Raw genomic sequence first — 14,884 nt, 5'->3', positions numbered from 1 at the left:
CGGCGATGCAGAGGAGTTTTCTGTGAAGGCAGTTCCCAGCGCAGTGATCACCCGGAATTAGAATTGTTATATATAATGCACGCAATGTCAACTCTCGGGCAAATGAGTCTGCCCTGGGCATATAAGAAAAGTCCCTGGGCAAATGGGCCTTTTGCAGGATGACTATGCGTGGCATAGGAGGCTGAAACAGGCTTATGATGCTGTGTTTGGGCGTATGTAGCGGCACTAGGCATAGAATAGAAGCACCTGGGCAAGTGGGACTTGTCCTTTTGCAGGATGACTATGTGTGGCATAGGAGGCTGAAACAGGCTTATGATGCTGTATTTGGGCGTATGAGGCAGCACTAGGCATAGAATAGAAGCACCGGGGCAAGTGGGACTTGCCCTTTTGCAGGATGACTATGTGTGGCATAGGAGGCTGCAACAGGCTTGTGTTGCTGTGTTTGGGCGTATGTAGCCGCACTAGGCATAAAATAGAAGCACCGGGGCAAGTGGGACTTGTCCTTTTGCAGGATGACTATGCGTGGCATAGGAGGCTGCAACAGGCTTGTGTTGCTGTGTTTGGGCGTATGAGGCAGCACTAGGCATAGAATAGAAGCACCGGGGCAAGTGGGACTTGCCCTTTTGCAGGATGACTATGCGTGGCATAGGAGGCTGAAACAGGCTTATGATGCTGTATTTGGGCGTATGAGGCAGCACTAGGCATAGAATAGAAGCACCTGGGCAAGTGGGACTTGTCCTTTTGCAGGATGACTATGCGTGGCATAGGAGGCTGCAACAGGCTTGTGTTGCTGTGTTTGGGCGTATATAGCGGCACTAGGCATAAAATAGAAGCACCGGGGCAAGTGGGACTTGTCCTTTTGCAGGATGACTATGCGTGGCATAGGAGGCTGCAACAGGCTTGTGTTGCTGTGTTTGGGCGTATGTAGCGGCACTAGGCATAAAATAGAAGCACCGGGGCAAGTGGGACTTGTCCTTTTGCAGGATGACTATGCGTGGCATAGGAGGCTGAAACAGGCTTGTGTTGCTGTGTTTGGGCGTATGAGGCAGCACTTTGTACGTGATGACTGTAGTTGGCACGTGAGGCTACACGGGAAATAAGATGGCAGTGTATGGGTATGATAACTATTCCTGGCAAGCGACGTTATAACGGGCATAGCGTATGGCAATAACTGACCATATGGTGGCACTATCGCTTGCCGATTATGGCGCTGCTTGTTGTGATTTGGGGACATCACGAATGCCCCAGCTGGCAGCGCCCTAGGTCATATATGTTTGTAAAGCTAAATAACATTTCCCCAGGTCTAGTAAGGTGTTCTTCATTTCTGAATTCTTCGCTTTAGGTTGTGTTTTTGAAAAAATGTTTTACTAATGTCCATTATTTTAAAATATACAGGGTCAAAGGTGATATGCCTTCAATGTGTGAGACTGTCTGAGGGTCAGAAAATGTGATGCCTTTTTCTGGGAGGTGAATGGAAGTCACTTTTAACTGGCAGCCCTGCGATTAGTAAGAGAAAAATACTTCCTGGGCTGAATTGGCGTTGCCGTCCGTCTGGCTGCAGATGGGTAATCGTAAAAGACGTCAGAAGTCAGCTGGCACGGAGTATCTGAATGTTGCTTGAACTTCTGCATGTTATTATTACCCATTAGACGGGCAGCTTCGGGACACACCAGTGTGCATTTCGCCTGATATCTCACCCCTTGCAGGGCCGCATCCTTCTACAATAAGGGGTCTGCTCGCAACGGGGCGGACGGTGAAGCCTTGGGGGTTCGGGGGGATGGAAGGGGATGCAGGAAAATGGCATTTCTCTTCAAGTGTGCCCTGGCGCGTGCATTCTTCATCTGGTGCTTTGTAAAACATCGGGATGCCAGGAAGGGATACTCGGGTGTCAGCGTGTACTTTGGGGGGGGGGGGGGGGGTTTCTGATACCCACAGAAAGCCATTGTTCACTGTGTTCCTCTCTCTTTCAGGCGGAAATTGTGAAACGACTGAGTGCCATTTGTGCCCAAATCGTCCCCTTTCTGGCGCAGGAGGTAAGGAGGCCCTCACGCTGACCTTGACACTCGCTTCAGGACTTTGGCTAAGTACCCCCCTTAGTTATTGTGGCTTTGCAGGTGGCAGGGGAGGCGGCCCCACGGATATGCTTTGTTGGGTGTTAAAGAGGACACGGGTCACCCGGCTACTACATGACAGATGGGGCTGTGCGATGCGGGGAGCATTCAGAACTATAAGCTGAAAACATAAACTAGGAACAAAATAAGAGTATCTTATGATTGTTCAAAAGCCCACACTCATTCAAGATTGCATAGGTTTGGGGGAGTGAGCGAGCATGGGGGCAAGTTGGGATGCGGTGTTCCCCCCATCAACACAGCACCTACCGCTCGTTTCTAATGAAAAATTGGCAAATTGCAAAAGCGGACGTGTTATGTTTACTTTGGGTTTTATAAATAGGTGGTCAGTATGTTTTCCTTTTCTGCAATGTATGTATTAAGGAGGGTATGCTTTTATGTGTTTATTCATTGTTTTCGTGCTCCTTCTTTTCAGTGTGTTATTTTCACATTGCTCTATCGGGGTGTTTGGGGTTTTTATTTATTTATTTATTTATGCGCTGGGTATTTATAATGTACCTATACACAAGGTGTTTCAAGGCGCAAGGGGTTCTGCCTACCTGTATTGTTTTCTTTTGCTTAGCCTAGTTTAGTTTCATTCACCCTTCTCAGCAATCATGCATGTCCTTCATGTAAGCACAAAGCAGGCATTGGCGATGCCATCTCTTTGGACTTTTGTTTACGCATGGACATTTACTGGGCAATGCCATTATAGTAGAACCTAGCCATAAGATGGCAACAGCTGGCAAATGGTGTGAGTACTTGGGCATATGATCCTGGAACATGCCTATAAAGGAGCAAAAACGGTTGGTTTTGCCAATGCTTGTTTTTAACAGGAATTGCATGCAAGGAACAGATGTGTGAACACACATATTGCATACAAATGAAGCGGCTGAAGGCCTTTTTATTACTGTAGAAACTGATTTACAGCTGCAATGAAACCATCAACTATTAGACGTTGCTCAGATATAACAATGACAGCCGATAAAAGCCCTATGGAGGATTGCTACGGTTTTGGTCACCTTCAGATAGAAGCTGATTTCTGCCATCCAACCATGATTTTTTAATGAGCAATGTTAATGATACAGGGTTGATCTCCTCTTTCTTTAAAGAGAGCATCATTTTCACATCACAATTGAATCTCATTGATGTTTTTGAAAGATCAAGCAGCCCTGAAAAGATCACATAAGGACAGGAGATGGGGTTGGAAAGGTATTGACCTAATTTTATTTGGCCTACATGATCTTGTAGGAAGGCCCGCTGGTTACTATGTGGTGCTGGGCAGGCTGGAGGCGGACATTGTGATCAATAGTGTCATATGCCACTGAGACCTAGGGGTATCGAGACCTGTTGTTTGGCTGGACTCCCCTGAAATTGCATCTGGGTACTATCGGTGTGGTTGTTTCTCTGGCAGCAAAAAGCACTTGATGCAAGGCTTTGAGTCCATCCTAATCTCTGGCATTACTCAGGACGGCTTCTATTCCACCGGTTTCAGGCTGTCTACCCCTTTACTGAGGCCGGCCACCCACATGCAAATCCACCCTGGTCCTGACACCCATGGGAGCAGCCAACTCTGATCTGCTGGGCCATGGAGCATAAGACAACCACAGACATGGCAGTTGTGTGGGTGCCTGTAGCTTGCAGCCTGTCCAGAAGACTGCACACCAAGGACTACAGATGTCAGACTTTCTTCCAGGCCTTCAAGCCTGGCTGCTTCACATGTTGGTCTGTGGGTTTGGCAAATGATAATACACATGTTCAAGCATTCCTGCGCTATTGCCATGCACCACATGCGTTATTGTCCTTTGGGGGTTGCTTTGGCATTGCGTTTGGGGATGAGGCCTGTGGTCTCGAATCAGATAATGGTTTAGGCACCGAGCCAGCAGATGCCTCTGGGCTACATGTGTTCTGTCCTGTCGGTCCCTCTCACACGAATGGCAGTGTTTTGTAGGTTCTCCTAAAACTGGCCAGAAATTTGATTAGTGCAGTCACTTTATTCAAATAAAGGCACCTGCCTCTTGGCGCTAGTAACAGGGGGTGTAACTACCCTGCAATAAGCCCGCCGAAACCCGCAAAAAGTGACCTGCTAATGTTTGAGTCAAACATTTATTGACCCGAAAACCTGAACTGGTCACTTTTGTGGGTCTAACTACCCATTCAATCCTGCAAAGCACCCCAGTCCCCACCTCTCTTCTGCATGGCTCTCCACGCCCCCCATCCCCACAGCACCCAGAGATGATACACCTGCTGGAAATCGAACAAAATGACCATGTCCAGGACCCAGTGGGGCATGTTATGGGGTCCAATAGGGCATGCAATGGGACACTCTGAGGCATGTTATGGGACCCATTTGGTACATGTTATGCGACCCAGTAGGGTATGTTATGGGATCCAGTAGCCATACACAACTGCAATTATCTGTGGATAAGTGCATACCCTCCATTCATTTATGATAAAATTCATGCATAAAGACGCTGACAGACATCCCTTCCAAAAGGATAGCCCTACTCAAAGGACATATATTATAGACAAATAACGGTGTGTATGTTTGAAGTTCATTTATTACATTTATTAATCAAATTTCATTGTAAAACAATCATTTGTAAGAAAAACTGCATGTAACACATTGACATTTCATATATTAAAAGCCAAATTTGAAGAGACACATATCACATCTAGAAAAACACATATTATATCAAAGCCAGTGATCCCAGCTCACCCATCCTTACTCACATCCACTTTCATCCCCATTCATACCATCAACCATTCGTACTGTGCAAAAACCGCAATTCTAATAATTATGTTCTAAAGCAGAACACCCACCTATTAGGGCTAGACTCCTGTTCTATATTTACAAAAGCATAGTTAACCTTGATTTTTTCCTCTGACAGTTAAACAAGGCAATGGTTCAAAGGAACTTACTTATGAACATATATCAATTACCATATTTTTCTAAAAAGTGTTGAACTCAAGACAGCCCAACTAAACAAAGTGGGCTCTATGGTGTTGTCTACTCGAGTTTCGGGCACCACGATAGACATATACCCTTTCTATCTGGTGCGCCTCAACGGGACATATACATTTTTAGGTACAAAAAACCAATTCATGCCAACATAATTCAGCTTGATATGTAATGAGTGTCGTCCAGGTGTTCAATATACAACTTCTTCCCATTTACAACGTTTTCATGCTTCTATGGGTCAAACGGTGTTGCTGTGAAAGCCACTTCAGTCAAAAGGAGGACAGGCAGGGAATCAGAGAAAAAAACAAAAAAAAATATTTTATTAAAATCACTCTACCATATCCCCCATATTTTCAACATCTTATCATGGCTTGTTGAATACTTCCTGTCTAAAAAACATCACACCACAATTTGTCCTGTCCACGCCCCTCCATAGTAGTGGGCATGTCTGAGTCTTGGTAATTATACCCTTATATGAACAAGGAAGGCTTGTGTCCTCTCCTTAGATTCGTGGAAAGGGTTGTCGCCAACCAATGCTGAACAGCATCCTCCTCACCCCACGTGAGCAATCCACACAAAATGTGGGAGCACAAGGTCTCCTGAATGGACAAAGGCCCCCTCTTATCTCCAGTCCCACCAAGGAAAGATTCAATGAATGGCCCCAAAGCGGGTCTTACTCGAAAACACTGGCTGCGGAAAACCTGTGCACACTTCAATCCAGTAGGGCATGTTATGGGACCTAGTGTGGCTTGCTATGGGACGCTGTGAGGCATGTTATGGGACCCAGTGGGGCTTGCTATGGGACACTGTGAGCATGGTATGAGACCAGGTGGGGCATGTTATGGGACCCAGTGGGGGCATGTTATGGAATCCAATAGGGCATGCAATGGGACACTCTGAGGCATGTTATGAGTATTTCTGGTTTTCGAGTTTGGTGAAGTGGTCAGGGTGTACATGTGTGGGTGTACAGATGTGGTCCATCCAAAGCAAGGTTCTGTCATCGGCATGGGTCGTATACCTGTCAAGTGGCCATATGCGATGTGGAAGAGCTTTAGCAAAGTCCTAGCTTATAGCCAAGAACACTTCCATCCTAAGTCTTACTGTTCGATTCTTATAACGTGAAAAAACAACAATTCCCAGAATGCAATTCTTTGATGGCTAAAAAATGAGACGTAGTGGAAGGTGTTGCATATATGATGGGGCCACTTGGAAACTATGAAGATGAGTTACTTTAAGTGGGGGTGGGAAATCTTCTTAAGCTACCATTCTGTCTTTGGCTGGCGCAGAGGGACCTAAAGGGAAATCTCGAGGATTACCCATTGGCCTGCGGTACCGGAAGTTTCGTAGGGCTGCCACAGAGACAGTCAGACCCGCCTCTCAATTATGTTCTTTCCTTTCCAGCACCAGCAGCAGGTGCTGCAGTCCGTGGAGCGCGCCAAGCAGGTGACCATGGGCGAGCTGAACAACGTCATCGGGGTGAGTGGCCTTTGAGATTCCGAGTCCCTGCCTCCACAGAAACAAGCTTGCCCCCCGCAATCTGAATAAAGACACCTGCGCACAGGATCTGTGCTTTGCCAACACAGTTGCGTAAAGTGCTTGTGCTCTAATGACTGAGCAATCCATCTCGCTGAGTGAAGACTGGCTAGGTTTATTACATGATTCTGAGATGCAAACCCAGTGTTCCCTGTGCCGCGATGGCCTTGTGAGGGTCTTGGTGGATGTGAGGCTATCATGGCTGTGAGGTTATGCATACCCGTGAGGGTCCTGCTAGATGCAAGAGGCTTGTGGTGTTGACGGGCTCTGTGGCAGTGACTCCCGCAGTAGCTGTTCGACTTTCATTTGCCGTGAGGGGTATAGGGGTACGGGGGGGTACGGAGTCCCCTGGCACTGAAGGTCTTGGTGGCTTTGATGCTTTAGGTGGCTCTTTAGCTCTTTAGTTCTTGATGGGTGTTAGTGTCTTGATGGGTAGTTCTGGTCTTATAAATGCCATTTAGATGTGAGGTTTCATGACTACCATCAACTCAGTGGCTGAATCCCAGTGGTTGGTTTGGTCTCTGTGAGTGTCTCCACAACTCTGAGAAGCTTTGCGGCTGTGATAGTCTCAGTGACTGTACAGGTAGCAGTGGGCGTGGGTGTCTTGGTGACTGTGAGGTTCCTGGTGGCAGAGAGGTTATCCAGATCTGCTGGATGCATGGGGTTTGTGCTGTTGATGGTCTCTAGGGCATTGGTGGTTTCAGCAGCGTTTGGGTTTCTGATGCCATGGGGTCTCCTGGCATTGGATTGTCTTGGTGGCTGTGATGCGTTATGTGGCGGTTCGGGTATTGATAGTTGTTTGTGTCTTGGTGGGTGTGCAGGTCTTGATGCGTTTATTGGTCTGACGGGTGTCATTTAGATGTGAGGTTTCATGACTGCGATCGTCTCAGTAGCTGAATCCTAGTGGTTGGTTGGGTCTCTGTGAGTGTCTCCACAACTCTGAGAAGCTTTGTGACTGTGATATCCTCAGTGGCTCTAGAGGTTGCATTGACTGTGGGGGTCTTGGTGGCTGTGAAACCTCAAAGGACTGTGAGGGCCTTAGCAGTGGAGAGATTCCAAATGACTGTGCTGGTCTAGAATATCTGAGGGGCTCAGTTAGGGTCTCGCTTTTTCGGAGGACCCTAGATGTTGTATGGGTTTGTGCGACTGTGATGGTTTTGGCCATTGTATTTGCCTTTCCAGCCCCAATAATCTTGTTTGCTGGGATTGTTGAAGCCAGAGGTGGATTGGCCATGAAGATGAGCGGGCATGCCTCCACTTGCCTGTATCATCAAAGCCTCCAGGGCTGGTCTCCTGCTGGTTTAGTGCTGTCTTGCTGCATGTGATCACGACCCTCCTCCCTTCCTCATCAATCCAAGGACTTCCTCAGAGAAGACAAAACAATCCCATTACGCATTATGGGAATACCTAAAGTACCAGCAGCCCTTTCTGCTGCTCCGTCACGAGGAATATTCTGGCGGAGCCCTGTCAGAAACTGGTACGAACCCTCGCAGATAACCGCTGCACTTATTCCACCTAAATATTTCATGTATCCAATATTTGTTTTCTAATTAAATAAGCCAAAAAGTCTTTAATGGCAGACACAAGTGCTGATTTCATATTTGTTAAATGCATTTCTGATGTACGCATCCGTCGTCAGCAGGGCTCAAGTCAAGGGTGCATGCGGGCGGACAGAGTCGAGGGTGCACGTGGGTGGATGCAGTCCCCCCACTTTTTTCAGAAGTCCCTCTCATTTTTTCGAGGGCTTCTTGATATGTTAATTTCTGGTGGCACCACATTCAATTGGTATGTTAATGAGTTCCACACCTGTTTTTTTTTTTAAGACTTGACCCCCGGTCGTCAGTGACATATCTGTGAAGAATAGCATATGAAAAATCACCATTACATATTGTTAAGCCGAATTATGTAACTTTAAGCACCATATTCAAATATGACGGCACTTGCCTTTGTTGTGTCTATTGTCAATAAACAATTGAATGGCTGAAAAATAAAACAGCATAACTGTAAAAAGAAATCGAGAATGAGGAATATAAAAATGCTATGATATGACATATGATAGGTTATTTATAACGCGCTTAATACCCAGAGGTTTCTAAACGCGAACCTGTGGTGCTCCGTGTCGTCTTGCTTCCAAGGCTTCCAAGGCGAGCATGTTGCCTCTGAGCTATCCTCCCTATGTTTTAAACAATATAAATGGAATCAGAAAAATACATTTTAATCATACCTCTTTTGCTCTTTACTTCAGGCCACATTTCGCTGGTATCTGTTGGGTGTCTACAAGACAATGTTGAATGCTATGTCTAAAAATCTCTCAATTGGAGACATGCTGTGTGTTTTGTTCATAGTGAAATACCCTTCCAATTTTTTTCAATATAACATGGCTTACAGAAAGTGAGGATTATTGTAATGGAGCTTCTCCACCAGCAGGCAACCTCAGGATCCATATGTGGATCCTCAGGGTTGCACTGGACTCTCTTTCAGAGAAAGCCGCACGGCACTGCGTACAAAACCGTAACGTCATCACAGTGATGACATCCTGGCGCAGCTACGGGGAGAAACGTTCCATGTTAATGTGTCAAAAAATGTTAGCATCATTTATGCAATAAAAAGTTAGATCATTATTCCACAGTATGTATTTTTTAATCATGGTCATGTCTGTAGTATCATGCAAGTAAAAAACAAATAAATGTATGCATGTGATCCATCCCGTGTTAAGGTATCTTAATGTGCATATTTGGAAATCACATTGCTTTGACTTTAAACGATTGTGCAATGTTGTTAGAACCATCCTGAACCAGCCGCCATTATATATATTACGAATGAGTAATAGCATCAAAGATGTTCATGGTCATTACCTACTGTGAGTAACCCCTACAATAAGAAAACCCAAACCGCTCGAGAAGGTACCAAACAGCATGATCCCACAACTCTGAAAAACTGGACAATATACAGTCCAGGCGGCCCGAGGAGACATACAAAGAACACAGCAAAGACAGATTACATCACTCGCTACCTCTCCACATAAGACTGCGTGACAAGCAAAAACTTCCCAGCAACAACAAACCAACAAACGTCACGAATACAGACCCTACCAGGACACCAAACGCAACACGACAACTAATAAACCACCACAACCCGGCCTACACCATGGACAATATCCCAACCAGAATCAGGGACAAGTTGGAAACCATCACCCTCTACACATCTTCAAAGGAATCTTCAAACACAGAACCCTGGTGACACACTTCCGGAACCTAATAAATATATCACTCAAAAGAGCAATAGTACCGTCCTCCTTCAAATCACCATACATGAAACCACTGATAAAAAAGGAACCAGAAAGCGCATAAGACCCGAGCAACTACAGACCGATATCCAACCTGCGCTAACCAGCAAAGAATCCTGGAGAACCACGTGTACAAAGTCCATCTCAAATACGACGAAACAAACGGAATACTCGAACGGTCACAAGTTGGTTTCAGATCAATGAGAGGAACAGAATCAGTACTTCTATCAGTATGAGACAACCTGAAAATAAACGCTGCCGATGATACCGTATCGGCCCTCATACTATTGGACATATCAGCGGCTTTTGACACAATCAGCCACACTCCACTAATAAAAAGTTTGATGGAATGTGGCATACAGGAATTCGCACTAAAGTGGTTTACTTCATTCCTAAAAAACCGAACTGAAAGAACCTACCTACCACTGTTCACCTCGAACACCAATGTCAAAAAGGAAATTATATCGTGCCTCCTATTGCAATAAATATATGTATATCGGCCGACGCCAAGCTGCTCGAAAGTCGCTTGCGAAAGAATCCGTGTTGCAAGGTCCTGACCTTAAAATCAATGTAAGCCGCAATTTTAGGTTCATCCGCCATTTTAGGATTCGCTTTGTAAAAGTCACCCTGTCAGTTAAAATGGTGGACGATGTCATTCCAAAATACAACATGGGCGTCTTGACCTCTGTACATAGCTAATATGTAACTTGCCTGCAGGCCACTTGTTGAGGTCGTGAACAGAGACCTTGTCCTTCGTTGACTTGTGTGTAAGGGATTACTCGTGTAAAGAAACTAATCCACGAGAATACTATAAAAACAATGTATTGAAATACTGAACATAGAACACTTGTTTAACCGCATTATATTAATGTTTAAGAAGACTAGCATGGAAAATCCCAGATCACACAGTTATTGCATAGGCTTGATTGATACATGTATTAAAGGCAAACCAGTTATATGCGGTTGTTCGAGACTTGGCACGAACCCTAGATCAGTGATGTATTAAGTGGAATATTAACCCGAAGTGGGGCTGGACATCGTGCCCACAAAGTGTATAAAAAGCAAATGCATTCTAATGTACAGCATCTCTCACTGAACACATTGAACCACGCTGGAGTTCGTTGTGTTGTACTGAGGGCCGATAGCTATCTGATTTTGCTCTGTTTTTGTAACTGGATTCAGCATAAAATAAAGTACTTTGTATGTTCCTTTGTAACCCGTGTTCGGTGAATTTCCTTTTGGGGTACTCAGTCTCGATATTTTGATTTTGTTTTCACACCAAAATATATCCTCCGCAGTCCCAAAGGGATCCAGCCTCTCTCTGCTGCTTTTCAGCATCTACATGTGCCCACTGATAAAAATCCTTCGAAGCTGCGGACTCACCACCGACAACTATGCAGACAACGCTCAACTAATTGTGAAAACAAACAGAACCTAGGAACAAAATTACAGCCTCAACAACTGCCTCACAGCATCTACAATTGGATGACAATGAACAACATTAAACTTAACACAGCAAAAATGGAAATAATGCACTCAACCGCTGACTCGACGGAGGGAACCCACAACTGGACTGGCCAATCGGCATGGGAACGCAACCAGAGACTACCGATGTAGTAAATAACCTAGGAATACTCATGGACAATGGACTATCACTGGAACCGCAAGTCAACGCAATTGCCAAAAAATGCTTCTTCCTCCTATGACTGCACAGAAGATTACTCCCCTACCTCTCCTTCCCCCACAGAACCCTCACAATCCTATCCCTGATACTCACGAGAATTAACTTCGCAAACAGCGTCTACCTAGGAATGCCAGAACGATTTATCAAGAGACTGCAAAGGGTGCAGAATACAGCTGACAGGATCCCATTAAGACTAGACAGAAGTGACCAAATCACACCAGCACTGAGAAGCCTACACTGGCTACCAGTAAAAAAGTGCTTCAAATTCAAAGCACTCTGCATTGCCCACAAGGCCTTGCACAGACAAGGAGCAGAATTCCTCGAAGACAAGATTAGCCGGTATTGCGCAGGAAGGTAACAAAGATCCAGCAACGACCTGCAAATAGAGGCAAAACACTACGAAAAAATGAAATTCGGTTGAACAGCATTCTCACATGTAATTGCCAACATCCCGATCAACATGCCCAAAGACACTAGAACCACAGAAAACCACATCCCCTTTCGGAAAACGGCTCAAAACTATTCAGCGGACAATGACAACCTCGAAGGGACACCAACAATAACAACACCACAGACAAACAACGGGAGAGGAGACCAGATGGGCCAAAGTACCACAAACAAGAACCTGGCCAGATACCGTCAAGCGGCTACCAAAGGGCTGCACCAGAGGCTCCAAGAAATTGACGACTTACTAACCCATTTTCCCCTCCCGCTTCTCCAGCACCACTGACGCCTCTACACCAGACGTTAGACTAGCCACACTACACATAAACAGAGAATCAATATTATGTCCACACCTAGTATCTCTAGATGCTGAAGTACACTTAAAGTGAATGACCCACATAGTAAATAAAACCATCAACAAATCAACTACACACCAAGATAACAGATCAACCCACAGATATGCCACCCGTGACTCTGGATTCCTTAGAGACATTATCAAACCAGCGCACACAACCAAACGCACCATAACCCACACAACACACTAACACCAACACAAAACCCGAGGCACTGAATCTTACGCATAAGGTTACAATGCACAAGGTCTCACGCACAAACTACCAAATGCAAAACAACACTCAAAGACGCCAGTTCCTCCTGGTTCTGAACCTATCCTCTCATCCTATCCTCACTAACCTCCCCACAGCCCCTCTCTTCCAGAGCCACACGAGCGCCTGGAGACTGTCCCTGGGTGGTTGTGGTGCACTGTATAAATCAACATAACATAAATGTGTATTGATTTATGTTACATTATGTTATGTTATGTTGATTTATACCGTGCACCGCTACCACATAGGGGCAGTCTCCAGGTGCTGCTCTATTATATGCAGGATCAAGCCATATATTTGAATGTAAAATATACCCAAATGTTGGTTTGTAGCATCCATTCAGAAAAACTGAAAGGCAATTATTTCACACAAATAAATGTATTGTGTATCTAATAATTGTATTTCAAATATTGGAATCTGGTTCGGACAGAATATTCCTTGCGACATTATTGACTATCTCAGCCCAGGAGGGTCCTGGGAAGAACCGAATAATTTTCAAGTAACTGTAATTAATTCATACAAGTGGTGCTTGCGTGGTCAGTTTTTGTTTTTACCTTCTGCAGTTCCGCCCACAGCCATCTTTTTAAACAGATGGCTGGTCACTTGATCGACAGATAGCTCACCAGGTTGCCTGCTAGCAACTGAGATCTGAGCTTACACTGCAGGTCACATGGCCAGGTCACACGAAAGACAATTCGTTTTTCTTCCTTGGGTTGACAAATTGGGCACCATAAAAATGGCTAATACTATCACCGCGTTGAGGCAGGGTAGGAAGCACTATAAAAAACATATTTTTTTATCAGTTTCACGGATTGTTTCCATGGCCCATGCACACTGCCTTTGTATCCGTTAGACGCAAGTGTGAACAAATGATGTTGCCAGAGCATTATATGCTACCTAAAGTGGGCCGAAAAGTAAATGTGGAAGGGGCGGTAGGCGGGGCAGTAGGAGGGGTAGGGGCGTGGCAGGAGGCTTTTTCAACCGCCAATTTTTATTAAACACATTGAAAAAGAATACATTTTGGAGGTGTACGTGCCTTTATTTCAAACTTAAATTTTGTTCTACACATTTTCCATTTGTATCATTTATTTATTTTGAAGTGGGAAAATGGAAAAACAGGCTCCCATCTTCCCATTCTCGCGCCTGGCCTAAAGGTTCACGGCCCAAGCACCCGCCACGAGAAGAGTTTGTCCATCTACCAGACGACCAGATACCCTGGTACAGGAACATAAGGATGTGTCCATCTGCCTGCCCAGCAGCCCGCCCTGCCCATGCCGATGCCTGCGGCATGGATCAACTGGACTAAAACTATACGTCGTTAGAGATGCCATGACGACCTAGCCAACGGATAGCACACCTGTGCCAACATACACACTGGACACTCCCGCACCAATCTACATGAAGAATATACTCAGTGCTATGACGTAGGCGATAGACATACTCACGGACGTGCATCTTTATTATTTTCCACATAGGCTTTCAAAATGCAGAAACGCAAGACGCCCCAGGAACTCATCTAAAGAGCTTGCTTACGCTTCTCCTACACATAGGTGCCATAATGAGGATTATAACGAAGACACAATACTGGTCGTAAGACAATACGAGTCTATAACCTAAAGCGCCTGTGCACCAAACGGTTCCACCTATACACTAGGCCTAAGTAGGCCGCAAGCAAGAGCTCCCGTGGACGTTAACAGAACAAAAGTCAGGTTGCTGATCCTGCAGAATGAGCCTGGGGAAAGCAGACAGCCAAGGTCGTAATGTTGCAAACCCACATTCCAAAAGCAGACCATCAAGGGCACGATGTTGCAACCTCGCACGCCGTGCACCGACATCAATGTCGCACCTGCTAATTAAACCAGGCACACAGAGGAAAAACAATATTAATTGTGCAGAATTCTGCCTCAAACACGGTGCCATCTCACGTGACCAAGCCGAACCTGACGAGATGCCAAGCCCAGGAGGAAAGAGGCGTCTGGATCCCTCGTTACAAGACACAGGCAGATACACTTGAAAGGATCCATGGACATCTGCGACAGTGGGCGTAGTCGGCCGTCCAGCTCATGAATAAGTCTTCACATTGTCTGCATGTACCAATAGTGAAACATTGTTGCAAATTGCAGGTACACCGAGAGCTGGGAACAGCGATGGTCCCAGGCTGGGAAGCTCACGGGCGCACCAATCAGAACATGGGGCTCTTATCACTGACGACAGTAATATTAACCAATCATTAGGAGTCCTCATGTAACAATTCTCATGTAT

The 14,884-nt window shown here is 45.5% G+C and overlaps 1 protein-coding gene across 7 annotated transcripts in view; it reads left to right on the top strand.

The window, feature by feature from the left end:
* The window catches only part of LOC138569831 (transducin-like enhancer protein 2), a 1,070,704-nt gene that overhangs the window by 375,711 nt on the left and 680,109 nt on the right, over nt 1–14,884 (top strand). For 5 of the 7 annotated variants that reach the window (XM_069648244.1, XM_069648237.1, XM_069648205.1 and 2 more), the window contains exons 5-6: nt 1,971–2,033; nt 6,472–6,546. In XM_069648244.1, the coding sequence (XP_069504345.1) occupies nt 1,971–2,033; nt 6,472–6,546 (138 nt within the window). The remainder of the gene's footprint in view (nt 1–1,970; nt 2,034–6,471; nt 6,547–14,884) is intronic. The other 2 variants (XM_069648230.1, XM_069648222.1) reach the window with 1 other exon arrangement.

This window comes from Ambystoma mexicanum, chromosome 1p, assembly GCF_040938575.1.
Source record: "Ambystoma mexicanum isolate Mex_15411 chromosome 1p, UKY_AmexF1_1, whole genome shotgun sequence".
In the NCBI taxonomy this organism is placed as follows: Eukaryota; Metazoa; Chordata; class Amphibia; order Caudata; family Ambystomatidae; genus Ambystoma; species Ambystoma mexicanum.
This window is presented reverse-complemented; position numbering and strand designations above follow the sequence as displayed.